This window comes from Canis lupus, chromosome 1, assembly GCF_003254725.2.
Source record: "Canis lupus dingo isolate Sandy chromosome 1, ASM325472v2, whole genome shotgun sequence".
In the NCBI taxonomy this organism is placed as follows: domain Eukaryota; kingdom Metazoa; phylum Chordata; class Mammalia; order Carnivora; family Canidae; genus Canis; species Canis lupus.
The window spans coordinates 28,474,851-28,495,486 of NC_064243.1; the positions used below are offsets into that span (position 1 = coordinate 28,474,851).

General features: G+C 38.1%; 1 protein-coding gene across 1 annotated transcript in view; it reads left to right on the forward strand.

Moving 5' to 3' along the window:
* Positions 1 to 16,001: 16,001 nt before the first annotated feature.
* The window catches only part of PDE7B (phosphodiesterase 7B), a 309,365-nt gene continuing 304,730 nt past the window's right edge, over positions 16,002 to 20,636 (forward strand). The window contains exon 1 of the mRNA XM_025422364.3: positions 16,002 to 16,429. Coding sequence (XP_025278149.1) covers positions 16,409 to 16,429 — 21 coding nt within the window. The 5' untranslated portion in view covers positions 16,002 to 16,408. The remainder of the gene's footprint in view (positions 16,430 to 20,636) is intronic.

Genomic DNA, 20,636 nt, shown 5'->3' on the forward strand with positions numbered 1-20,636 from the left:
AAATTTATCTTCTTGAACCCCTTTTATTTCAAATGTACCTGTACAAAGTGAGTGCTCAATAAGTAGTTGATAAATTGGAAGGGACCACTTAAAGTGCCAAGAGTTTAAATAGTTTTACAATCTGACTTGTTAGGGACTTAATCTTTATACTTTGCTTATGCATTTAGAGAGGAAATAGAAAAAAAGATATGCTATTTGGGGAAAGTAACATTTGAGTCTAAATCCTAGCTCCTAGCCATGTGAATTTGGACAGGTTCATGTTCTCTCTGGGGCTCTATGTGCTTATCCGTTAAAGGCAGATAATGATACTTTCTCAGAGTCAGAGGGATTGGTTAAGATTCCATATGAGAGCACCAGCACAGGTTCTAAGTGTGTAGCAAATGCCATTCCCTTCCTTTTACCTTTATGTGATCCAATCGACCTGTCCTCTACAGGTGTTAACAAAAGAATTATAACAAATATTGAAGCAGTATGTTCTTTCTCTTAAGTTACAATAGGAGGGTAACATAGATAGATTTATTCACTCATACATTCTCCAGCTCATCCATTCAGCCTTTTAACAAACACTGAGTACCTAAATCTGCCAATCACGGTGCAAAGCAATGAGGTTTACAAAGAAATAAGACATGAATGACCCCTCCTTCCAAGAGCTTTTCAGTTGCCCCCACTGCAGTTCATCTGCTTTCCAACTGTGGAGAGAAAGGAGAAATCGATCAAAGAGTTGGGGGAAAATAAAAAGGTAAAAACAAAGAGAAAAATTCATTCTTTTTACATTCTTAAAAACTGGTGTAAAGGGACATCTGGGTTGCTCAGCGGTTGGGTGCCTGCCTTCAGCTCAGGTCATGATCCCAGGGTCCAGGATCAAGTCCTTGCATCCTTGCTCCCTGTGGGGAGGCTGCTTCTCCTTCTGCCTGTCTCTCTGTCTCTCTCTGCATGTCTCTCATGAATAAATAAATAAATCTTTAAAAAAGCTGATGTAAAAATGAAGAATTTATAAATAACAATTATCATTATTATTGTAGAACAAATTATGCTGTGTAGAGTGTAGAGAAAATTGTGCCATTATCTTCTGTTTGTAAGAGTCAAACTGAAATTAAGTTAACCTTTGGTGTATGGAATGTACTCTGAAGTTTTCATTGAAGTGAATAATATTTTGCTGTTTGTCTCATCCTATTTTTCCGAACGTTTCTTTGACTTGTTCTTTTCTGAGTTGACATATAATTTACAGGCTATAATTTGTTGATATCATCTGATTCATAAACTCTCCCTTTTCAAAAAATGTTCCCATCATTGAGGTGAGTAGCATTATGTTCCTTTACACTTACTTGGTGTGCTACTTTTGAAGCCAGGATATGCCCAGAGTGATGGCTTCTGTAGTTCCCTTTACACATTTTTACTATCTTTTGAGAATATCTCTTTCCCCAGCTTTAAATTTCAGATCAGAAACAAAGCCTGTGTCTTTTTTCGAGCATAACTGGTACTGATGTACTACTGAACAAGAAATATTTGTTTTCACCTGATGTGGAAGGAAGGGGGAAGAGGTACTCATTAGAGTTGTTTCACAGTGTTGAGGAAGATAGGGTAAGCAAGACGGCTTCCCAGGACTCCTTTCTGTTCTTTCTACCACCCCTACAATGCAGGAAGGAGCTTGATTCTCACAGCTATCTGCAGGGAGGAATCTTTAGGCATTCTCACCTATAGTTATCTGTCACTATAGGTAACATGATTTTTTAACATGGAAATAGGTGTTTTTTTAATGGAAAAAAACCTTTTTATCTCAAACTTAAGTACATGATTTAGTGAGAGAAAAGTAGAAAGTCTGATAAGGTCCAATAATTAATATTGTTGGTGCTGGATTCTATTCTTGACTCTAGTACAATCTAAGCTCATTTCTAAAGAACATTCTGTACCCAGCAGGTTACTCTTCTTTCCTGGAAAGCCATTAGAGTCCTGCCAGGCAGTCCCAACTGGCCACACTCAGAGCATGGGAGCTGAGAAATAGCCTTGGCACCATGCTCAAGGTCACAACCGCCAGCAGCTCCGACAGCCTCTGTAGAGCACTCATCTCTTTGCCATCTTCAGCTTTAGTCTCTTGGGTACCCATGCTCCAGCACCTCAGTGTCCTGCCATGGGGTCTTTGAACAAGGGCAGTCATATCTGGCTCCTCACCCAAGGGTATGAGATCTACTATCTCTTCTTAAGTTCAGAACAAGCAAATAGCTAAGATGAAAATATGTCAGAAATTAGCTTTAGTGTATCTGCTGCTCTTAAGCAAGTTTAGGCATTAAAAGAGAACATACAAACCAACAAACAAGCAAAACATTAGGTAGAACAGTTTTCTCAATCATTTTTTTAGAATCAGGATCTTTTCCTTTTCGTTCATGGATACTGCAATGTTGCAAGATTTCATCTGCAAAGAAGACTGCATGCTACATTAATTAAGTTTGACTTCCTACTCAGGCTTCTCTTCATATCACATAAATATGTCCCCTTTTACTATAGTAATAAACATGTTTTCTGTTTTTATTATTTAAGGACGCAAGTAATAATCCACCAGAGCTTTAAGCAATACAAGGTGGTAAACGGATTTGCTAAGTTCTTGATGTTCCAACCAAAAATGAAGAGTTTTGACAATGTTGTTGGACTGTGAGGGCTTATCATTTTAATTTAGCTTTTTAAAGATGTAAAAAGAAAATTGCTCCAGGATTCTCACCCCTCTGCAATTACTGTTCTTACTGAACCCCAGTTTTCTGAACTTCTCAAGCTGGGTATCCCTGGTTAGAGTTTGTCAAAAATAGACTTAGGCTTTGACCTCTCCATTTCCTGTGGGTAGCTTCAGTTTCTGTGGGTTGATGTTCATGGAGCAGTCAAAATGATACAAACATGATGTTCTGTCCTACTAAAAGAAGAGTTTTCTATTGCATGAGGTGTGCTAGGATTCTTACCGTACATAACGTCGGATGGAAAATGTAGGAGAAATAAGGACCAGGAAGATAAGGACCTGAGTTGAAAGAACGAGCAAAATTCAGTTCTCCTTATAGATTTTTTCACTCTAAGTGCCATTCATAGAGATTTGGTATCCATGGAGACAAGTGCAGGGCATGCTAAGGTTACATATTCTCTGCAGATACAGAAAGCTAGCTCTCCAATCTGATGCTACGTTTAGGAGTAGCAGAGGGAAAGCATTTGGGAAAAGTGTTGAATAATTAATTGAGCACCTATCATGTGCAGGGAACATGATTTGCAAAATGAAGATACAAAATACAAAATGAATGATGATAAATATGGAATCAATTATTTCCATGTAGGAGTCTCGGCAATCTTTAGCATTCTGGCTTTTCTTAAATTCATCATATTACCTATAAAAATATGAGAAAATGGTCCTGCCATAAATTTACATTTCACCTGCTGCTTTGGGAGAAAATAAAATATTATCGAATATAAGCAGAAATTTCCCTGAAAGTTATTTTATAATTGAATGATAAACAAGGAAGCAAGGATTCCCAGAAACTGAAGAAGATCGTAACAGCCTTGTGTTGCAGGATAGTGACCAGAAATGAGGCAAAGCTGGGGAGAAGGGAAAATAATTGAGAGAAGCCAGTGTTCAACAGAATGACAATTTAATCAGAGGCGAAAGAGCTGTCACCACAGAGTGCGTTTGGAGGAAGAGAGAGTGAGGAACAGTCTGGAAAGAAGGACCCATTCAAGGAAGTTGATATAGGTTATGACCAGGAATAGGAAGTTCATGGAGCTTGCTGTGAAAGTCAGAGAGGAAGCACCCCTTGGGATGATAGGAATTCACTGGGCTACAACTCTGCCTGACCTCAAGAATAAATCATAGAGAAGCCAGCTAGAAAGAACTCTGCTTTCTTAACTATCAGTGGAATTGGGCAAGAGCGTTCTGGCATAGCCTTGGAGAATAAGCCTGGGTGTCTAGAGAATGAGGAAAATGAATTAAAAGCTTAACATTGTTCAAATTGCACTTAGGGAATGATATATACGGATCAATTTTATAACCTTTTAAGAAACTAGAAAGTTTCTGGCTCCTGGTGCTTATTTATTGGTCAGTCCATGTGTGAGATACGGGTGTTTCTTTAATCTCTAGCAAACATGGAGAAAGTGGTAAAGTCAGTATTGATTTGAAATCATGCAGCACAGAAAATGTGGAGTTGCTTGTGCCATGGCAACAAGCAGACATGGGAGATAATAGGGAGAAAAAAATTGACCACTCTAGAGAAAAATGTATCCATATTTTCAGTCTCTTGCTGAAATATGTCCCTAGCCATTTTTTTAAACCTAAGAACGAAGAATATTTTCCTGTTGCCAAATATCTACCTCAATAAATAAAACTGCCCTACAAGGCATTTAAGATGCACATGTCTGCATGTTCACATACTAAACATTTGAAATAAATTTCATGTTACAAAAATAATTTTACATGTGACTTATTTAACACTATTTGACTTAAACATTTTTTCCCTAAATTCTACTTAACACATCAGTTAAAACCAACATAGCAGATTCATACTGTGCCAGGCATCTGCACTTACTCCTCTCTTGAGATAAATGTCCAAAGTTGTGATTGTGATGGTATTTCTGAAGAGGAAAGTCATTACATAGCTCTGGGGTCTTTTATACAGGGATTCTGTAGTATATGTGGTAAATGCTTAGCCATATCTACATTGATGCAATAATTATAAAAGTTGGCTATTGCCCCAACCGGGAAGCTGCCAGATACATACACTTGTTCTATTTCTTGTTTCTTAAGATTGGTTAAAGTCATTTAATGACATTGGGATAAGAGACCTGAGGTGAATTAAATCAGCCCCTCTTTAATATAAGGATCTGTTTCTCAGGGAATATCTGACTTGCCATCATTAAGAGGCATCTCCTTCTCATTTCACTGTTTATATCCATACTGTATATACCAGTTCTGCATGTATCTTTGTTGTTCTCCTATGGTTCCCCAAATAAATGTAAAGGTGAGGTTTCCTGCTGTTTGCAACCCTTCCTGAGACATAATTTCGTATAGCTCTTCTTTAATGCTAGGTGAAATATCTGCTCTACTGCCCTGACCACTAAAATCTTTGTCCTCCTGCAAAATAAGAACCTCATGCCTTGATCACTCAATAAAATATCCAACTTCTTTCCCTTGGGTTCACATAATCCAGATTCCCAATACAGTTTAAATGCTTTTGGCTTCCAGCATAGTTGTGTTGTTGTAAGGACGTCCTTACAGTCGTTTTGAATTACATCCTTTGACTCACATAATACTTCTCCAGCCACTCCCATTTGCTTATCAATTTAGTCATTAATGGCTACAAACTGATGACTTACTGAATGTCGGGCACTGTGCTAAGTGCTGAGAACACATTACACAGCTAATTAGATCCAGTCTGCTTACTACCTACTGGTGGTATATCACTGACTTAAGAAAGGCATGTGTGTGCTTCCCTAAAACACAAGTAAAATATTTTCCTACTCCCTAGTAGGTTCCTCTAAGATAACATGTGAGTTGAGCCCTTGTTAATTGGAATTCAAGTTTTAAATGCCCTCATGCATGTAAATCTTATAAAGTTTATTAAGGAATACTGTAAAGATAATAATCAAACTTTAATTTTTATTATGAATTTTAACTTTTGCAATGATAATTTTCTTAACATTGATCAATTTTACAATAACTCAAAAATTAAAGCATTTAAAAAGGCAAAAAACTAATCTTTGCAAATGGAATCTATTTTAAATGCACTAAGGGTCATTGTTATTTAAAAGAATCTTGATAGAACATTGCAAAGGAAGTAGTTAGCTATAAACTTATTTGTAATAAATTAAGATTTTTAAATCATAGTTTCTATATTGCAGAAAGCAAAACCTTTAGCAATGTAAAAAAATTAATCGACAAAAAACCAGAACATAAATTAGAGGCACAAATATACATTGATATTATGAAAGAAACACAGATGCAATCCAACACACAAAACCCTTTACCTCTTATGTTCTAAAGAAGCAACTTTCCCCAGAGTCTTTGCCTTAGGATCTAAGTTCTAGTGTGTATTGGTCTGCTCTGGCTGCTGTAACAAAATGCCACAGATGGGGTGGCTTAAACAACAGAAATGAATTTCCTCTTAGTTCTGAAGGTTGGAAGCCCAAGATCGAGATGTCATAGGGTTGATTTTATTCTATGTCCTCTCTCCTCAGCTTGTAGATGAATGTTTTCTCCTTTTGTCTTCAGATGGTCTTCCCTCTGTACCCATCTGTGTCCTATTTCTTCTTATAAGGACACAGGTTAAAAAAAAAAAAAAAGGACACGAGTTACATTGTATTAGTGCCCATGCTGCTGACCTCCCTTTAACTTAATCACCTCTTTAAAGGCCATTTCTCCAAATAAGGTCAGATTCCAAGGTACTGGGAGGTTAGGACTTCAACATATGATTTTGGGGACACACAATTCAGCCTATAACATGGCATGTCTCTAGATGAGAAAACTCCAGTGTGAAAGTAAATAGCCATTGGAGTCATGACGCAACCTTTTTTTTTTTCCTTCTATAAAAAACTTTCATGTGGCTTAGGTTATCAGATAACTGACATGTTCAGAATAGGCACTTACTAAAGATTTGTTATTGACATAATAACAGCTCCACCTTAGACAATAGAGAATAGAGGAATGGAAAATGGATCCACAAAATGGGTGGAAAATGAGTGAAGAATGAGGCTAGATAATGCTGCTAAGGAGCTGCCTTCTAGAAGCTATGCGCACAGGGAGCTAGATGAAGACGAAGAAGGTGGTAGCTGCAGAGAAAAGGTTCCTGGTGCCAGTGGGCTGATGGAGAGTCCAGTCACACATAAGAAAGGGAATTATCAGGGCACCTGGGTGACACAGTTGGTTAAGCACTTGACTCTTGATTTTTGGCTCAGGTCATGATCTCAGAGTTGTGAGATTGATTTCTGCATCGGGTTTTGTGATGATATGGAACCTGTTTAAGATTCTCTTTCCTTCTCCCTTTGTCCCCACTCTCTCCCTCTCAAATAAAATAAAATAAATTTTAAAAAGGAGGTAACCAAAGCTAAATTGTGATTCACAAATTTGCTCTGATGGATAATGGTTGATGATAAGCATTAAATGATAGAGTTTAGAGGGTTTTTTGCTTCTTGCCTCCAATTGTGCTTTCTATTTGATATTTTTGCTGTAATTCTAAGCTAAATTAGCACTTTGGAAACATGGTCTCCAAAGATAGTCTGTTGATTTGGGAAACAGTTTTGGTGAAAGAACATTAGTGGTAGAAGCAAAAGAGAAAATAATTTGAAATGGGAACTTTTAAATTCAAAGAAAGAAAATCCAATAGTAGGGCAAATATTTCTCTCTTGTCAAGATTTAAGTAATTCATTTGTAATGAACTGTGCTGATGATGATACAAGCTTCCAGCTCATAATAGGCACTCAATAAGTATCTGTAAATATCATTTACTTTATGCTTGACAAAAACTTTCCTGAAGAAGTAAAAATTCCATTTTTAAAGGCATTAGGATGTGCTCTTCCTGCATTGTTATTCTATCACCAACAGGAAGGAGGACTCAAATTGGCAGATGAGGTTATGGTGAAACAGAAAGGAGAAGGTGGTATGATGAAATTTACATCAATTGACAGAAATGTGGAGATGATAGATGAGAAAGGGTAGTGCACCAGAGGGTCAGTGCAGGACTCTGGTGAGGAGAACACTAAGCTTGAGGGCTCTATACCAGCTGAGAAGGGCTGAGAGAGAGGGTAATAGCCTGCCCCAGACTCCATGGAGGTTGTTAGAGATTATATCCATCTTAACCTTCAAAAGAAAATTTCTAAATTTTAAAACTCTGCTTACTTTTCTTGAAAGAAAATTTTCCTTGAATTCTACACTCTTTGTCTTTTTTTTTTTTTTTTTTTTTAAGAGAGATGGGGCAGGGGAGGAGAGGAACAATGGGAGATGGAGAGAGAAAATCCCAAGCAGTCTCCCCACTCAGTGAAGGGCTCCACACAAGGCTCCTTCTCACGACCCTGAGATCATGACCTGGGTAAGCAAGAGTTACTTGCTTAACCAACTTACCCACGCAGGTACCCCTCTTTGTCCATATTTTTAAAGGCTTCTCTTCATTTGCCTAGCCCCTTCAACATTGGTGTTCCTTTTGGCTTTTTTTCCCCGGCCTTCTCTGTTTTATAAATCTGATGGAGATTTATTTACTAATGTGTAGTAATGTATATGTGTTTATATAGGTTGAAATACCTTTATTTATAAGGTATTTGATCATACAGCAGACTCTAACTTTGGCATAAGATGTTCTATCAATGTTCTTTGTTGTGGCTTTGGCTTTTTAAAGGTCTTTTCTACTTTGAGGTCATTATATATCCAGTCATATGTTTTCTGGCCACTTTATAGTTTTGGCTTTTCATGTTCAAGTGTTTATATTTGTAATTGGATTTTGGAATGAATCTAAGTTTAACTTACTTGGATCAGACAAGGGAGGGAGGGCAACATTGTCCATGACCATCTTCCTACTCCCAGGGTGTCAGATGAATCAGAAGTGAAGAACATGTGAGAATTTAGGAAATTTTGTGTGCTGACATGTTTATCAAGAAGGACACTCCAGAATTATGAGGCAATTGAGGAGACTAATGAAAATATTTACACAATCTCACAATTATAAAGTTTCCTTTCCCTCTCCATCTTGGGGAGCAATGATACTACTGTAAATGTATGTGTGTTTTTTGCAGTAGGGTATTAATATGTTGGAGTACTATGTAAATTTAAAGAAGTCATAAAAACATTTATTATGTTGGTATATAAAAAAATGGCTAGCCTTGTCCCCACATAGTTTCTGAAGTAGTCCATTCCTTCTTCACTCACTCAAAACACCACCTTTATCATATGTTAAACTTGGTATACATGTTGATTCACTTTTAGGCTTTGTCTGTTATATTGATTTATTTTTCTATTTATTTATACCTACATCAATAACCTGATGTTTTAATTTTATAGCAGTTTAGCAGCTATAAAAGATTTTGTTTTGTTTTCCTATCAGCAGATATAGCATTATTAGCTATATTTTACATCTTGAAACACAATTTTCCTTAGATTCTATGGATACCACATCCTCCTTTTTTTATGTTGCCACGTTTTGTCCATATTTTTATAGGTTTCTCTTCCTTTGTCTAGCTCTTAAATATTGTGCTCCTTTTGGTTTCTTTTCAGATCCTTTTCTATTCTCATGCTAGGCACACTTTCTGAGTGATTCCATCAGTACATATGGCTTATTTCAACAGTATAATGGTACTCAAAACTGTTCTCCTAACCTACGTTTTTCTGCTGAGTTTTATAACAACATATCCATCTTCACTTTGTTATTGAGTTCCAAACTGAACCTATCATGTTCCCTGCCAAACCTAATTCAGTAAATGGCACCCATTTTCCATGGCTGAAACTTGAGTCTTGTCCTTGATTGTCTTGTTCCTTATTCTCATCCCATAGTAAGCCTTTCAGGTTTCACCTTCAAGCCATCACCAAATCCAAACAACATTAAATCTTCTCATATCTCTCCATCCATATTACCATCACCCTCATCCAAGCTACTATACTTCCCTCCTGGACCTCCTGTCTCCAGACTTCCCTCACCTAATCTCTACATAATTGCCAAAGTCCTGTTTCAAAATATGAATTTCATCATGTCCTTTATTGTTTGAAAGTTTTCAATATATCCCCATTTCTTTTAGAACACAGACCCAATTTCTTACATGACTAAAAAACCCCATACTGTCTTCACTTCTTTTTTTTTTTAATTTTTATTTATTTATTTGAGAGAAACAGAGAGTGTGCCTGCATACACGAGAGTGGGGAAAGGGCCAGAGGGAAAGAATCTCAAGCAGACTCCCCACTGAGTGCAGAGCTTGTCATGGGGCTGGATCTCAGGACCCTGAGATCATGACCCGAGCCAAAGTCAGATTGAGCCACCCAGGTGCCCCCTGTCTTTACTCCTTATCACTCCAGCCAAACTGAACTTGCTCGGGTCTCAGCAATGCTCATTTTCACCTGTCCATGTTTGTGTCATTTCATCACGCAATACTTTTGTCCCCTCCCTTTTTATTGGAGCAGCCTCTATTCATTTCAGGTATCCCTCCCTTTTACCAAAGTACCTTTTACTTATCCTTTAGAATTCATCTCAGATGTCATTATTTTCAGTAAGAAGCCTTTATTGAGTTAAAAATCTGGTGTTGATTTTTCTCCCATATACTCCCAAATCACCCTGAACTTCCCCTATCACATTACTCACTCCATTGTATTGTAATCACATGTTTGTCTGTACTCAGCACTAGACCATTCAGCTCATAGGAATACACTACTGCTCATTTTAATTCCCTACTTGCAAACCTTTGATAATTCCCCATTCCCTAATGAGTAAAATTCAAATTTTAGATTGCACTTTCTATAATTTTTCACTACCATGTTGGTAGATCACTACCTACCATATGTTGAGTTCACAATATGTCATTCCCTTCCCATATTCTATACTCCCATATCCTTAAACTTAACCTACAGGTCAGTCTCTCAACATAACATGTCTTCCTGGTTCGGGACAAATGGAATCTCAGACATTATGCAAAGTCTTCCCCTTGTGAGAAATAATCTCCCCTTTCTTTGAATTTCCATTATGTCTTTTCCATCTTTAAAGCCATTATTTCATCTTTCCTCTTATTATAAAAACATGTATATTACCCTTAAAGCCAAGTATATGACTTTTAAAGGTAGAGATCACATCTGTTGATCCCTGTCAACCCCAGTAGTATGTTGAACATATACCACTGGGTTCTGCCAATAATTTATACTCAGTACTCTTTGAACAAATTTAATATCTGTAAGATCACTGTGAAATTTATCTTTCTTGAGATGCAGCAGAAGAAGAATCATATTGTCTATTCCATTAATGGAGAAAATAGAGAGTTAAATTAAAAAGGAAAGAAAATGACTAAGAGTGGTCATTTTTATGAGTCATGAGCTATTTAAAAAGGGAATTTGGGAAGAAAATGAAGATGCTGAAGTAAGGTGGCTTACTGGATTATTTTTATAACTAATAAATTGCAGAAAATGTGGTCACTTCAAATGTTATGCTTCAAAGAACACTCCAAAATATATGTTAAACAATGGTGCCTCAGAAAACCAGTTAGTATTTTAAACACAGTAGTCTTAGATAAATATTACTGTGTTTGGTGGAGATGATCAGATAGATATAGACACAGACATAGATATATACTTAAAGGTTTTCAAGCTGCAAGTGGTGAAATATTTATATGAGGGAGAGGAGAGTTGACAGTCACCTCTAGGAAACATTGACATTGTATATTGAATTTGTTAGAACTCGTCCTGTTATAAGGAACAGAAAGCTAACTGAAATGATTGCAAGCAGAAAACGAGAATTCATGACTCAGATAGCCGTATTAGTCCATTCAGTTGCATAACAAAGTATCATGTCTGGGTACCTAAACAATAGAAATTTATTTTCTCACAGTTCAGGAGATTGGAAGACCAAGATCAAAGTGCTAGCAGAGTTAGTTTTTGGTGAGAGCTCTCTTTCTGGCTTGCAGAAGCTGTCCTTTGGCTCTGTTCTCTCATGCTGGAGACAGAGCTCTGCTATCTCTTCCTCTCTAAGGGCATCCACCTTTATGACCTCATTTAACCTTAAGTACCTCCCTATAGGCCCTATCTCCAATTACAGCCATTTTGTGGATTAGGGCTTTAACATATGAACTGCTGTGTGTGCTGGGGGTAGGGTAGGAACAATTCAGTCCACACCACTGAGTGTTGAAACTTGATTTCTGAGAGGCCACTATCTTGGCGGTGTGTGTATCTCCATGGCCTCTCCTTTCTGGTCTCCTTTGCTAGATCATCCTCAATTTCCCAATACCTAAATATTGGAAGATCCCAGAGTCTAGAATTTGAGTCTATTCTCATTCACCAAATGATTTCATACCCTCCCATAGCTTTCAATAGCATTTGATTTGCCATTAGCTCCCCAGAATTATATCCAAACTGCCCATATAACATTTCTCTTTGGATGTCTCATGGATATTGTAAAGGTAACATGCTTTCTGGTATCACTTTAATTCATAACAACTAAACTCAAATAAGCCCCTAGTGCTCCAGGCCATCATATTATACTTTTGTGATGACCTGTGCTTTTATTCTTTTGGATGACTGTTTCACATCGTCTCTCCTCAAACCTTCACCACTCTTTCCATCCTTTTTCTTAGCCAATAGTCCTAATTCCTATTTTACTGAGAAATCAGAAATCACAGAGAACTTTCACAATCTTGCACTTCCACCAATGGTGAGCAATACCTCTACTGTTTACTCTGCCTTCTCTTCTGTGGATGACTCTGTGGATCCAGAGTTCTGGATGACTCATCCATGCTGCTTTCTAAAGCCAATCACTGTATACTGGTGTTCCATCATTGCTGTAACAGACTAACACAAACTCTATTAGTTCATAGACCTGTAGGTGGCTTGGGTAGGCACTCTGTTTATTCTGAAAAGGCTGAAAAGAAGGTGTCATCAGGGCTGTGTTTCTTTCTTGAGGTTCTAGGGAAGAATTCATTTCAAGTTGTTCTTTCAGGTTGTTGACAGAATCCCAATTCCTCCCAACTGTGGAACTAATGATTGTTCCTTGCTGCTGCCAGCAGGGGACAGCCCTTAGCTCTCTCTCTCTGGTCCTTGCACAGGGTCCTACACCTGAGAACCAGTCACAGTGTGTGGAATACTTCTGATACTTGGAACTTCTCTAACTTCTTCTGCTACTTCTCTCTTCTGCTTCCAGCCAGAGAAAGTTCTCTGCTTTTAAGGGCTTGTGTGATTAGATTTAGTGCACCAGATATTTTAAGACAACCTCCTTCTTTTAAGATCCATCACCTCCATTATATCTGCAAAATTCCCTTTTGTCATGTAATATAGCATACACACAGATTCCAGGGATTGGGCATCTTTGGAGAGCAATTCTGCCTATGACACACACTTCATGTGTTCCAACCATTTTCCCTCTCTCTTCTGCATCTTTCTTACTACCACATACAAAATGCTGACTTTTCTCCCATGTTAAAATACCTTCTTGAATCCACTCTCCCTTCCAATTAGTGCCCCATTTCTCTGCTCTCTGTGGGGAAAAACACCTTGAAAGAATTGGCTATACTACCTGTCCACACTTTTTCTCTTTACATTCTCTCTTGACCTTTCACCCTTTCTAGTACTGAACCGTATCTTGTCAAGTGCACAAATGATTACACATTCTAAATTCAAGGGTCAATTTTCAGTCTTCAACTAACTTTCATTTTACAAAACTGGCATTGAAAATTTCATTTGTCTTCCAAGATATCACTCTTGTGGGGTTTTTTCTCACCTCTTAGAGGTTGCTTCCCAGTCTCCTCCACTGGTTCTTTCTCATATTCCTGACTACTTAATCTGGACTGCCTGGGGCTTTTCCATCTGTACTCATTCCCTTGGTAATTTCATCCAGTCTCATGGCTTTAAATACCTTGAATATACATTGACTTCAAAATTCATATCTATAGCCCTGAACTGAACTCCAGGCTTATATATTTAAGAATCCCCTACTTCATATATCCTATTCAATCTTTTACTTTATTGTTATGATCCGACTCCTTTCAGAAAAATCTAAGTTTCACGAGGGCAACGGCCTTTGTGTTTGTTTGTTTGTTTTCTCTACTTCATTTCCAGAACCTAAAATAGTACCTACATAAAGTGCATGATCAATAAATATTTGCTGCTGTTGAATGAAGGCCCAGAACCACTTTTTTATTTCAGCTCAAAACCAGGTCTTCTTCCAGTTACCCTCATATCAGTAAGTGCCAACTCTATTCTGGCTTGCTCAAGAGAGTATCCTGGGAGTTATTCTTTTTTTTTTTTTTTTTTTATTTATTTATTTATAAGAGACACACACACACAGAGAGAGAGAGAGAGAGAGAGAGGCAGAGACACAGGCAGAGGGAGAAGCAGGCTCCTTGCAGGGAGCCCGATGTGGGACTCTTGGGACTCGATCCTGGATCTCCAGGATCACGCCCTGGGCCGAAGGTGGCACTAAACTGCTATGCCACCCAGGCTCCCCCCCTGGGAGTCATTCTTGATTCCTTTCTTGCTCTTACATCCCACATCTTGAAATTCTGCTAATTCTATACACATACACATACACAAACACGTACACACCCTTCCAGACTCTGGCCCCCTCACCTTCCCCACCTTCACCCAACATCAAGCTATTATTGCAATGGCCTAATTATTGGTCTCTCTACTTCTACCCTTACTCTTCTAGAGTCTATCTTCCACATAGAAGAAAGAGGAAATTCCTTTAGAATTTATGTTGATTATAGGCACACCTTAGTTCAAAACAGTCTAATAGGTTTTCCATATTAGAATAAAGTCTAAATACTTTAAGTGGACTGTAAGATACTTCCTGATCCTGCCCCAGACATATCTAAACCCATTTCTTCCTTTTGCTCACTCTCTTCCAGCCACTCTATTTCGCTTGTTCTTTGAATATGCCAAGCATTCACCTGTCTTGGGACTCTACACAGCTTCCTTTGCCTGGAATGCACAGATGATCTGCTTCTTCATTTCATTCTGGTCTCTGCTCCAAGTTGCCTTATCATAGTGCTTCTGTGATCATTATACCTAAAACAGCAAATACACACATACACACACACTACTTTTTGCCCTTTCCTTTATTTCAAAGCCCTATTACCAACGGATATTATATATTTACCTATTTTTATTGCCTATCTTCGTCCTTCTCCCAAATGTAAACTACATGAAGGCAGATACTATCTGTTTTGTTCATTCCTGCATCTTTGACATCAAAAATGAACCCTAACAATTACAGGCTTATTTAACCCAACCACATAGGCTCTTAGAGAGATATAAATACTTCCTTTCTCAAAGAATCAGTATTAATATTTGAAAAAAGACTCTGGCCTTTCTTGAGTGATGTGCCTACCCCTAAAACATTTTTTGTGTCTAGTGCAATGGCAAAACCTAATTGATCAGTCTGGATCGTGTGCCCCTTATAGGTCTCTTCTAGGGTGGGAGTTGAGGTGTGGGGACTGGGGGTGAGGGAGGCTATGCAATCCATAGATAGAGAAAAGAAAATTTCCAAAAGAAAAATAGAGGTTCTATTAGCAGAATGGGGCAGGGGGAGAAGGGAGAGAATCTGGGGGAGGCAGAAACAACAGATGGCCACCACTGAGATTTTCCAGAGTAGGAAGAGAAATACAGGGATAAGCTGGGGCCCCTGGTATAAGAAGTATCCTTAAATAACTGTACCTTCAAACACTTTGAGAGAGGACATGCTGAAACCCCAGGTATGCCTGTATGGGATCAGTGTGCCTTGCTTCTTGAATGACTCCCTGTAGGGAGTTGGAGGAAGGATCTCCCTAGCATGAATAATCCTGACGCTTTACCACAGAAGCTGGAGGGAAGATAGAAAAATCAGGGATCAGCAGCAGAAACACGATTTCTGTTCTTCACTGCACATAATATTGCTCACCAGCTCATTGGCAGAACTCTGCATCCATGACTATAAAGATCAACTAACAACTCATTTTAGGTAAGGTTGACAATGAGTTAGTTTGAAAATAAGCAACAGCTGGGAAGTGGGCATATGTACATAGACTCACATTTGGAAAAAAAGAAAAGTAGAAATCCTGCCGTTATTATTTAGCTTAAGGCTTTTTGTCTATGTTTGTTTGTTTTCCATACACCCAACCATAAGGTATTTTAAATGTTTAAAATTTATTCCTGAATATAGAAAATGTTTCCTGGGTTCTCCTGAGAGTGGGGTGCTCTGGCTAACCACAGGCACACACACGTTCTTCCCATAGTACAGTACTTTAAAATTAATAGCACATGCAGAGGAAAAACTAAACCCTTTGACGTCACTCTTGAAATGAGGAAACATAAACAGAAAAGGCTCCACTCCAGTAAGCTGCCAGAGTTGAAGCCGATTGGTCTCTGCTTTTCCTTGCCTGTGGCAACTGACAGCACCTCCCAGCCTAGCAGGCCGGCTGCCTGCCTGCTCCCCGAGCCAGTCGGTGGGTCTGGGCACTGCAGCAGGCTCGGCTCTGTCCCAGCGCTTGCCTGGGAGAAAAGTGGTGGACTCACCCAGAGAGAATCTTTCTCCCTTCTTTCTCTCTCGATCTCTCTGTGTGCTTTTGTGTTTCTTTCTTTTCTTTTTCTTTTTTCTTTTTTTTTTCTTGTTTTTTACTTAATTATATTTCTAATCCTGGATGAAGTTGCTGGATTCTGCAGCACAAGTCTTCATGAACAAGCCGCACCGCTCAGAGATTTCACGGCATTCAAAGGTCACAGAACTGCCACTATGGTTAAATGTCTTGTTTAATGGTTGAGGTAGGTACAACAAATTTAAGCGGCAAGCTCATTTTTCTTGAGAGAACAGAATCACAGAGAGATGGCAGGAGTTTTATTTAAAATGAACCTGTACATATATATTTTTTGGTCTGTGATTGTTACTACAGCAACCAGCTTTTGAATTTCCTTCCTTTTTCTAGGCGAACTGACTAAACATTATCACTTACCCTGAATTAACCATTTCATTCCAACCAGCCTAATGAGAGACTCTGGGATTTTCACTGCACTTTGAGCCCTCATGGAGGAGGGCTTCTTTTTTTTTTTTTTTCTTTTTTCTTTTTAAGTGAATGTAGTATTTCTTCTTCAACATAAATCTAAGAGTTGGATCATTTTGCTTTTCGGTGGAGACAAAATAGGAAAATATTGGTACAGAGATTGGTGAGAGTTGCGGGACAGGGAAAAAGAAAATGAGTTGTTTTTTTTTTTTTTCCCTTGAGTTTGTCATGTTGGTTGATAGCAGACTTCAAGATGAAGACATTAGTAGGAAGAGAGGAATAAGGTGGTAGTAAAGTTGAAGGTAGAAAAAGGTAGAAAAATGAATTCCTGAGGAAAATGCATTTTATCATCTTGTTGCATTTTCAAAAAATATTCTGGACTTGGAAGTCAGCAGAGGAGGTGCAGGCACTGAGTTAGATGACCAATGGTTTAGAGCTATTATTTATAAAGGAAACTAAAAAGTTCTTTATTCACACTGTGAATTTGCTAATTATCTTTTCCTACAATAGTTAAAGGCAGAGTGAGATATTTAATTAGGGACTTTAATGATTGAGCCTAGACTCTAATTAATCATCCATAGATTCTGTTCTTCATGTGCTTTTAGCCAGAGTGACTGTTTAAGTAAACCTCTTTGCACCAGAAGGCAGGCAGATACAGTAAACACACTAAATGCTGCAGGAAGCAGGGCAAATAACACAGAGTTAATGCTGTTTTCAATGGCACATTATTATTGTGCATTGAGGGGGACCTCTGCTAAAAATCATTTCTGTCCAAAGAGTCCATTTTTGCAAAAGCAATTCAAGTAACACATGGTTAACATGGATTTCCTTATTATCCTACTCAAAGTTATGCAATAGCAAGTAAGACAGGATTATTTGAAACCGTAACTCTGTTTCCAAAATTTCTTACTTGATTTTTTTAAAGGATTTCTAGTCCCCCCCTCGAGAAATAGAGATTATAAAAACTAGGTCACATTAGCAGAAATATTCAGCAAGGTATCAAGGATATAGTGCATTTCAAAGGGTTAACAAATTTAACTGCATAAGACTCTAATGTACTAAGTTAAGAACTGCAAAAATCTTAGCTCAAATGCAGAGGATGTGCTGAGAATGGACAATTGCTTTTCTGCAGCGCCTAGTGGGAAAACAAGGACTTTGTGTGTTGCAAATGCGGCTCCTCCATTTCCTCTGCTTTATCTAGTATTACCGGCTGGGGAAACAAAGATGGGTGTCAGTAGTTGCGTCCTGATTGACATTTTCTCTAATAAAATAAAGTCGCTTTTTGTTTCAAGTAGAAGCCCAAAGTTAACTAGTTGCAACTCCAAAGACTGGATATCCTCTTTATAAGGATTTTTACCTGACTCTGTAAGCTGTCCAATTTCAGACTAGTACTGACTCAGTTAAACAACAGGAGACAAAATCAGTGGTGACTATATGTCAGCAAATTAGCTGGGAGAAACTCTTTTTTGAATCAAGTTACTCAGGGTGAGAATGGAAAAATCCAGGATGTGTGAGGAGCAGACATTGACTTAGGGAAAATAATTGTACCAGTACATCTTTTGGTGCTTTACATGGTGTTCAGCACAAAGCTACTTATTGTCAGTTCTCAATAAATATCTGGTTAAAATGTTTGTGAGCATTTACTACCCTTCACATGTTGTAAATTATTTAAATGATTTTAAAATATGGCATTTTCGACTGTCTTTGAAAAACGTTTTTGGTGTTAGTCCAGCCTGATTTATAATCTAGAAATCAACACATCAATAGTACAGAGGAGAGCATTCCAAACATTGACTTGTGTGATTTTCAGCCAAAGGACATCCTACTACAAACAGATGTAAAAGTCAATTGACCAGGTTTCCTCAAAGTGGGAATGTACCATGTTGAAAATGTGTCTGCCTAGTAATTAGTCTTCAAAAGTCTAATTTGTTATTAGCTGGGCTCAGAGCACAGGGGATGCTGCTTGTCAACTTACAGAACATAGTGTTGGAAGGGATTTTTTAAGCAGTAAACAAATCTCAAGCAAGATGAAGATGGCTCATTATATTAAAGAGAACTATCAAAATTAAGAATTAAGATAGATTTAAGAACATCTAAACATAGCTAACAGGTATTCAAGTGTTCAACTCACACTGACTTTGGTGGGACAACTTATTGGGGAAAGTGGTAACTAACTGGGGACCCTCAATGTACAGAATGCCTTAGTCAAAAACTCCACCGTCCTATGGTGGATACACATGTGGTACTTCTCACATGTATCCCAAAGTAGCCTACAGACAGGTGGGAATCCCTCCTCTAGGAGATACATCTGGCTGAGGAAGAAGTGATTTGGCATTTGGACATGCAATGAGGCTCTCTCTAATAGTGCTTTCTCACGGTGGCATCTCCATGAACCCTAATGATGTGCCTTGGGGAGCTCTTCCGTCATTCACTTAGGAGCAGCCTTGTGATTGGTACCATTGGCTTCTGCAAGCATCCTAGGTGGATTTGTTGACATACTAATTTTGATGCATGAGATGATGCATACTTGACATATTAGCAATCTATAAAGTGATTGATGTGGAAATTTGGGGGAGTAAGGGAAAAGGGTTGTAGAAACCCAAACTGACTACCTACTATATACAGGTATTGTTAGAGATTCGAATACAGAGAGTGAAGTGTGTCAAAGTTGTAGTATGTAACCAAGGTATTTATACTTTCCCAAGAATCATTTAGGTATCTAAATGATTTAATTTGTACCTAGAAAGTGGCAGTATGGAATACAGTAAAAAGACCAACAGGCAGAGATGGGACCAGGGTGGGCATCATACAGGTTCTGACTAGCTCAGTGACTCTGAGCTGCATACTTACTCTTGACCTTGGTGTCATTATCTGTAAAGGAAACCGATTGTATTATGTTTCTAACAGTCCTTTTTAGATGAAACTTTTTATAGCGTTCTTCATTTGGAGTTTAAAAATAATATATATATATATAAAAGTGAAAATATCAAACCTTTGTTCAAAAAACATCACCATGTGTTTTCAACATCAAGTGAATGAACATAAAGATAGATAAGTAATGATTTTCACCTTTGGGATATTTATATTTTGTTTATACATATAAAGGAATAGCAGAGTCTGTGTAGAGAAATGGAAGAACAATGGAGAGTTTGGAGGGATCTGGCAATGAAGAAAAATGAAGCAGAGGCGCTTTGGGTGGCTCAGTCGGTTAAGCATCGGCTTTGGCTCAGGTTGTGATCCTGGGGTCCTGGGATCAAGCCTTATATCGGGCTCTCTGCTCAGTGAGGAGTCTGCTTCTCCCTTTCTCTCTCTGCCTGCCACTCCATCTGCTTGCTCTCTCTCTCTCTCTTGCTCTCTCTCTCCCTCTGTCAAATAAATAAATAAAATCTTTTTTAAAAAAGGGAAAAAATAAAAATGAAACAGAACAGGTGACTTTATGTAAACTGGAATTTAGGAAGAAAATTCAATTTCATATCTATGTACTTATTTCTATTATTGTGATCTTTAGTATGATCAATTGAAAGCATTGACATTTTTCTGAATGAATACATGTAAAGATGGTCTTAAAAAAATTTAACATTAAAGACAGCCAAAGTTTTCCCCATTGGCTGAATTAAGTTACTACCCAGACTGGAAATGGTAAATTAAATGAGTGAACTAAATCAATGGTGATGATTATGTCTTCTCTATCATCGCTTGAACTTGGAACCCTTAGGAGTCATAGAGAGCAGGAGTCCTTTGAGAACTTTAACAGAGCCTCAGATGCCAGCAGCCACTTGGTAGAAGCAAGGAATGGGTCACAAGCTATGATGGGCTTAAATATTGATGTAATGCGGTGGTGTTCTGGGAAATGACCTTACATGGTGGCTCAGAACTTCCACACATGACCCATGCGAGTCGGCACATTAAATCCTTTGATGGCTGCTTTATACATTTATTTGCGTGTTGTATAGGAGTAGGAAAATAATAGC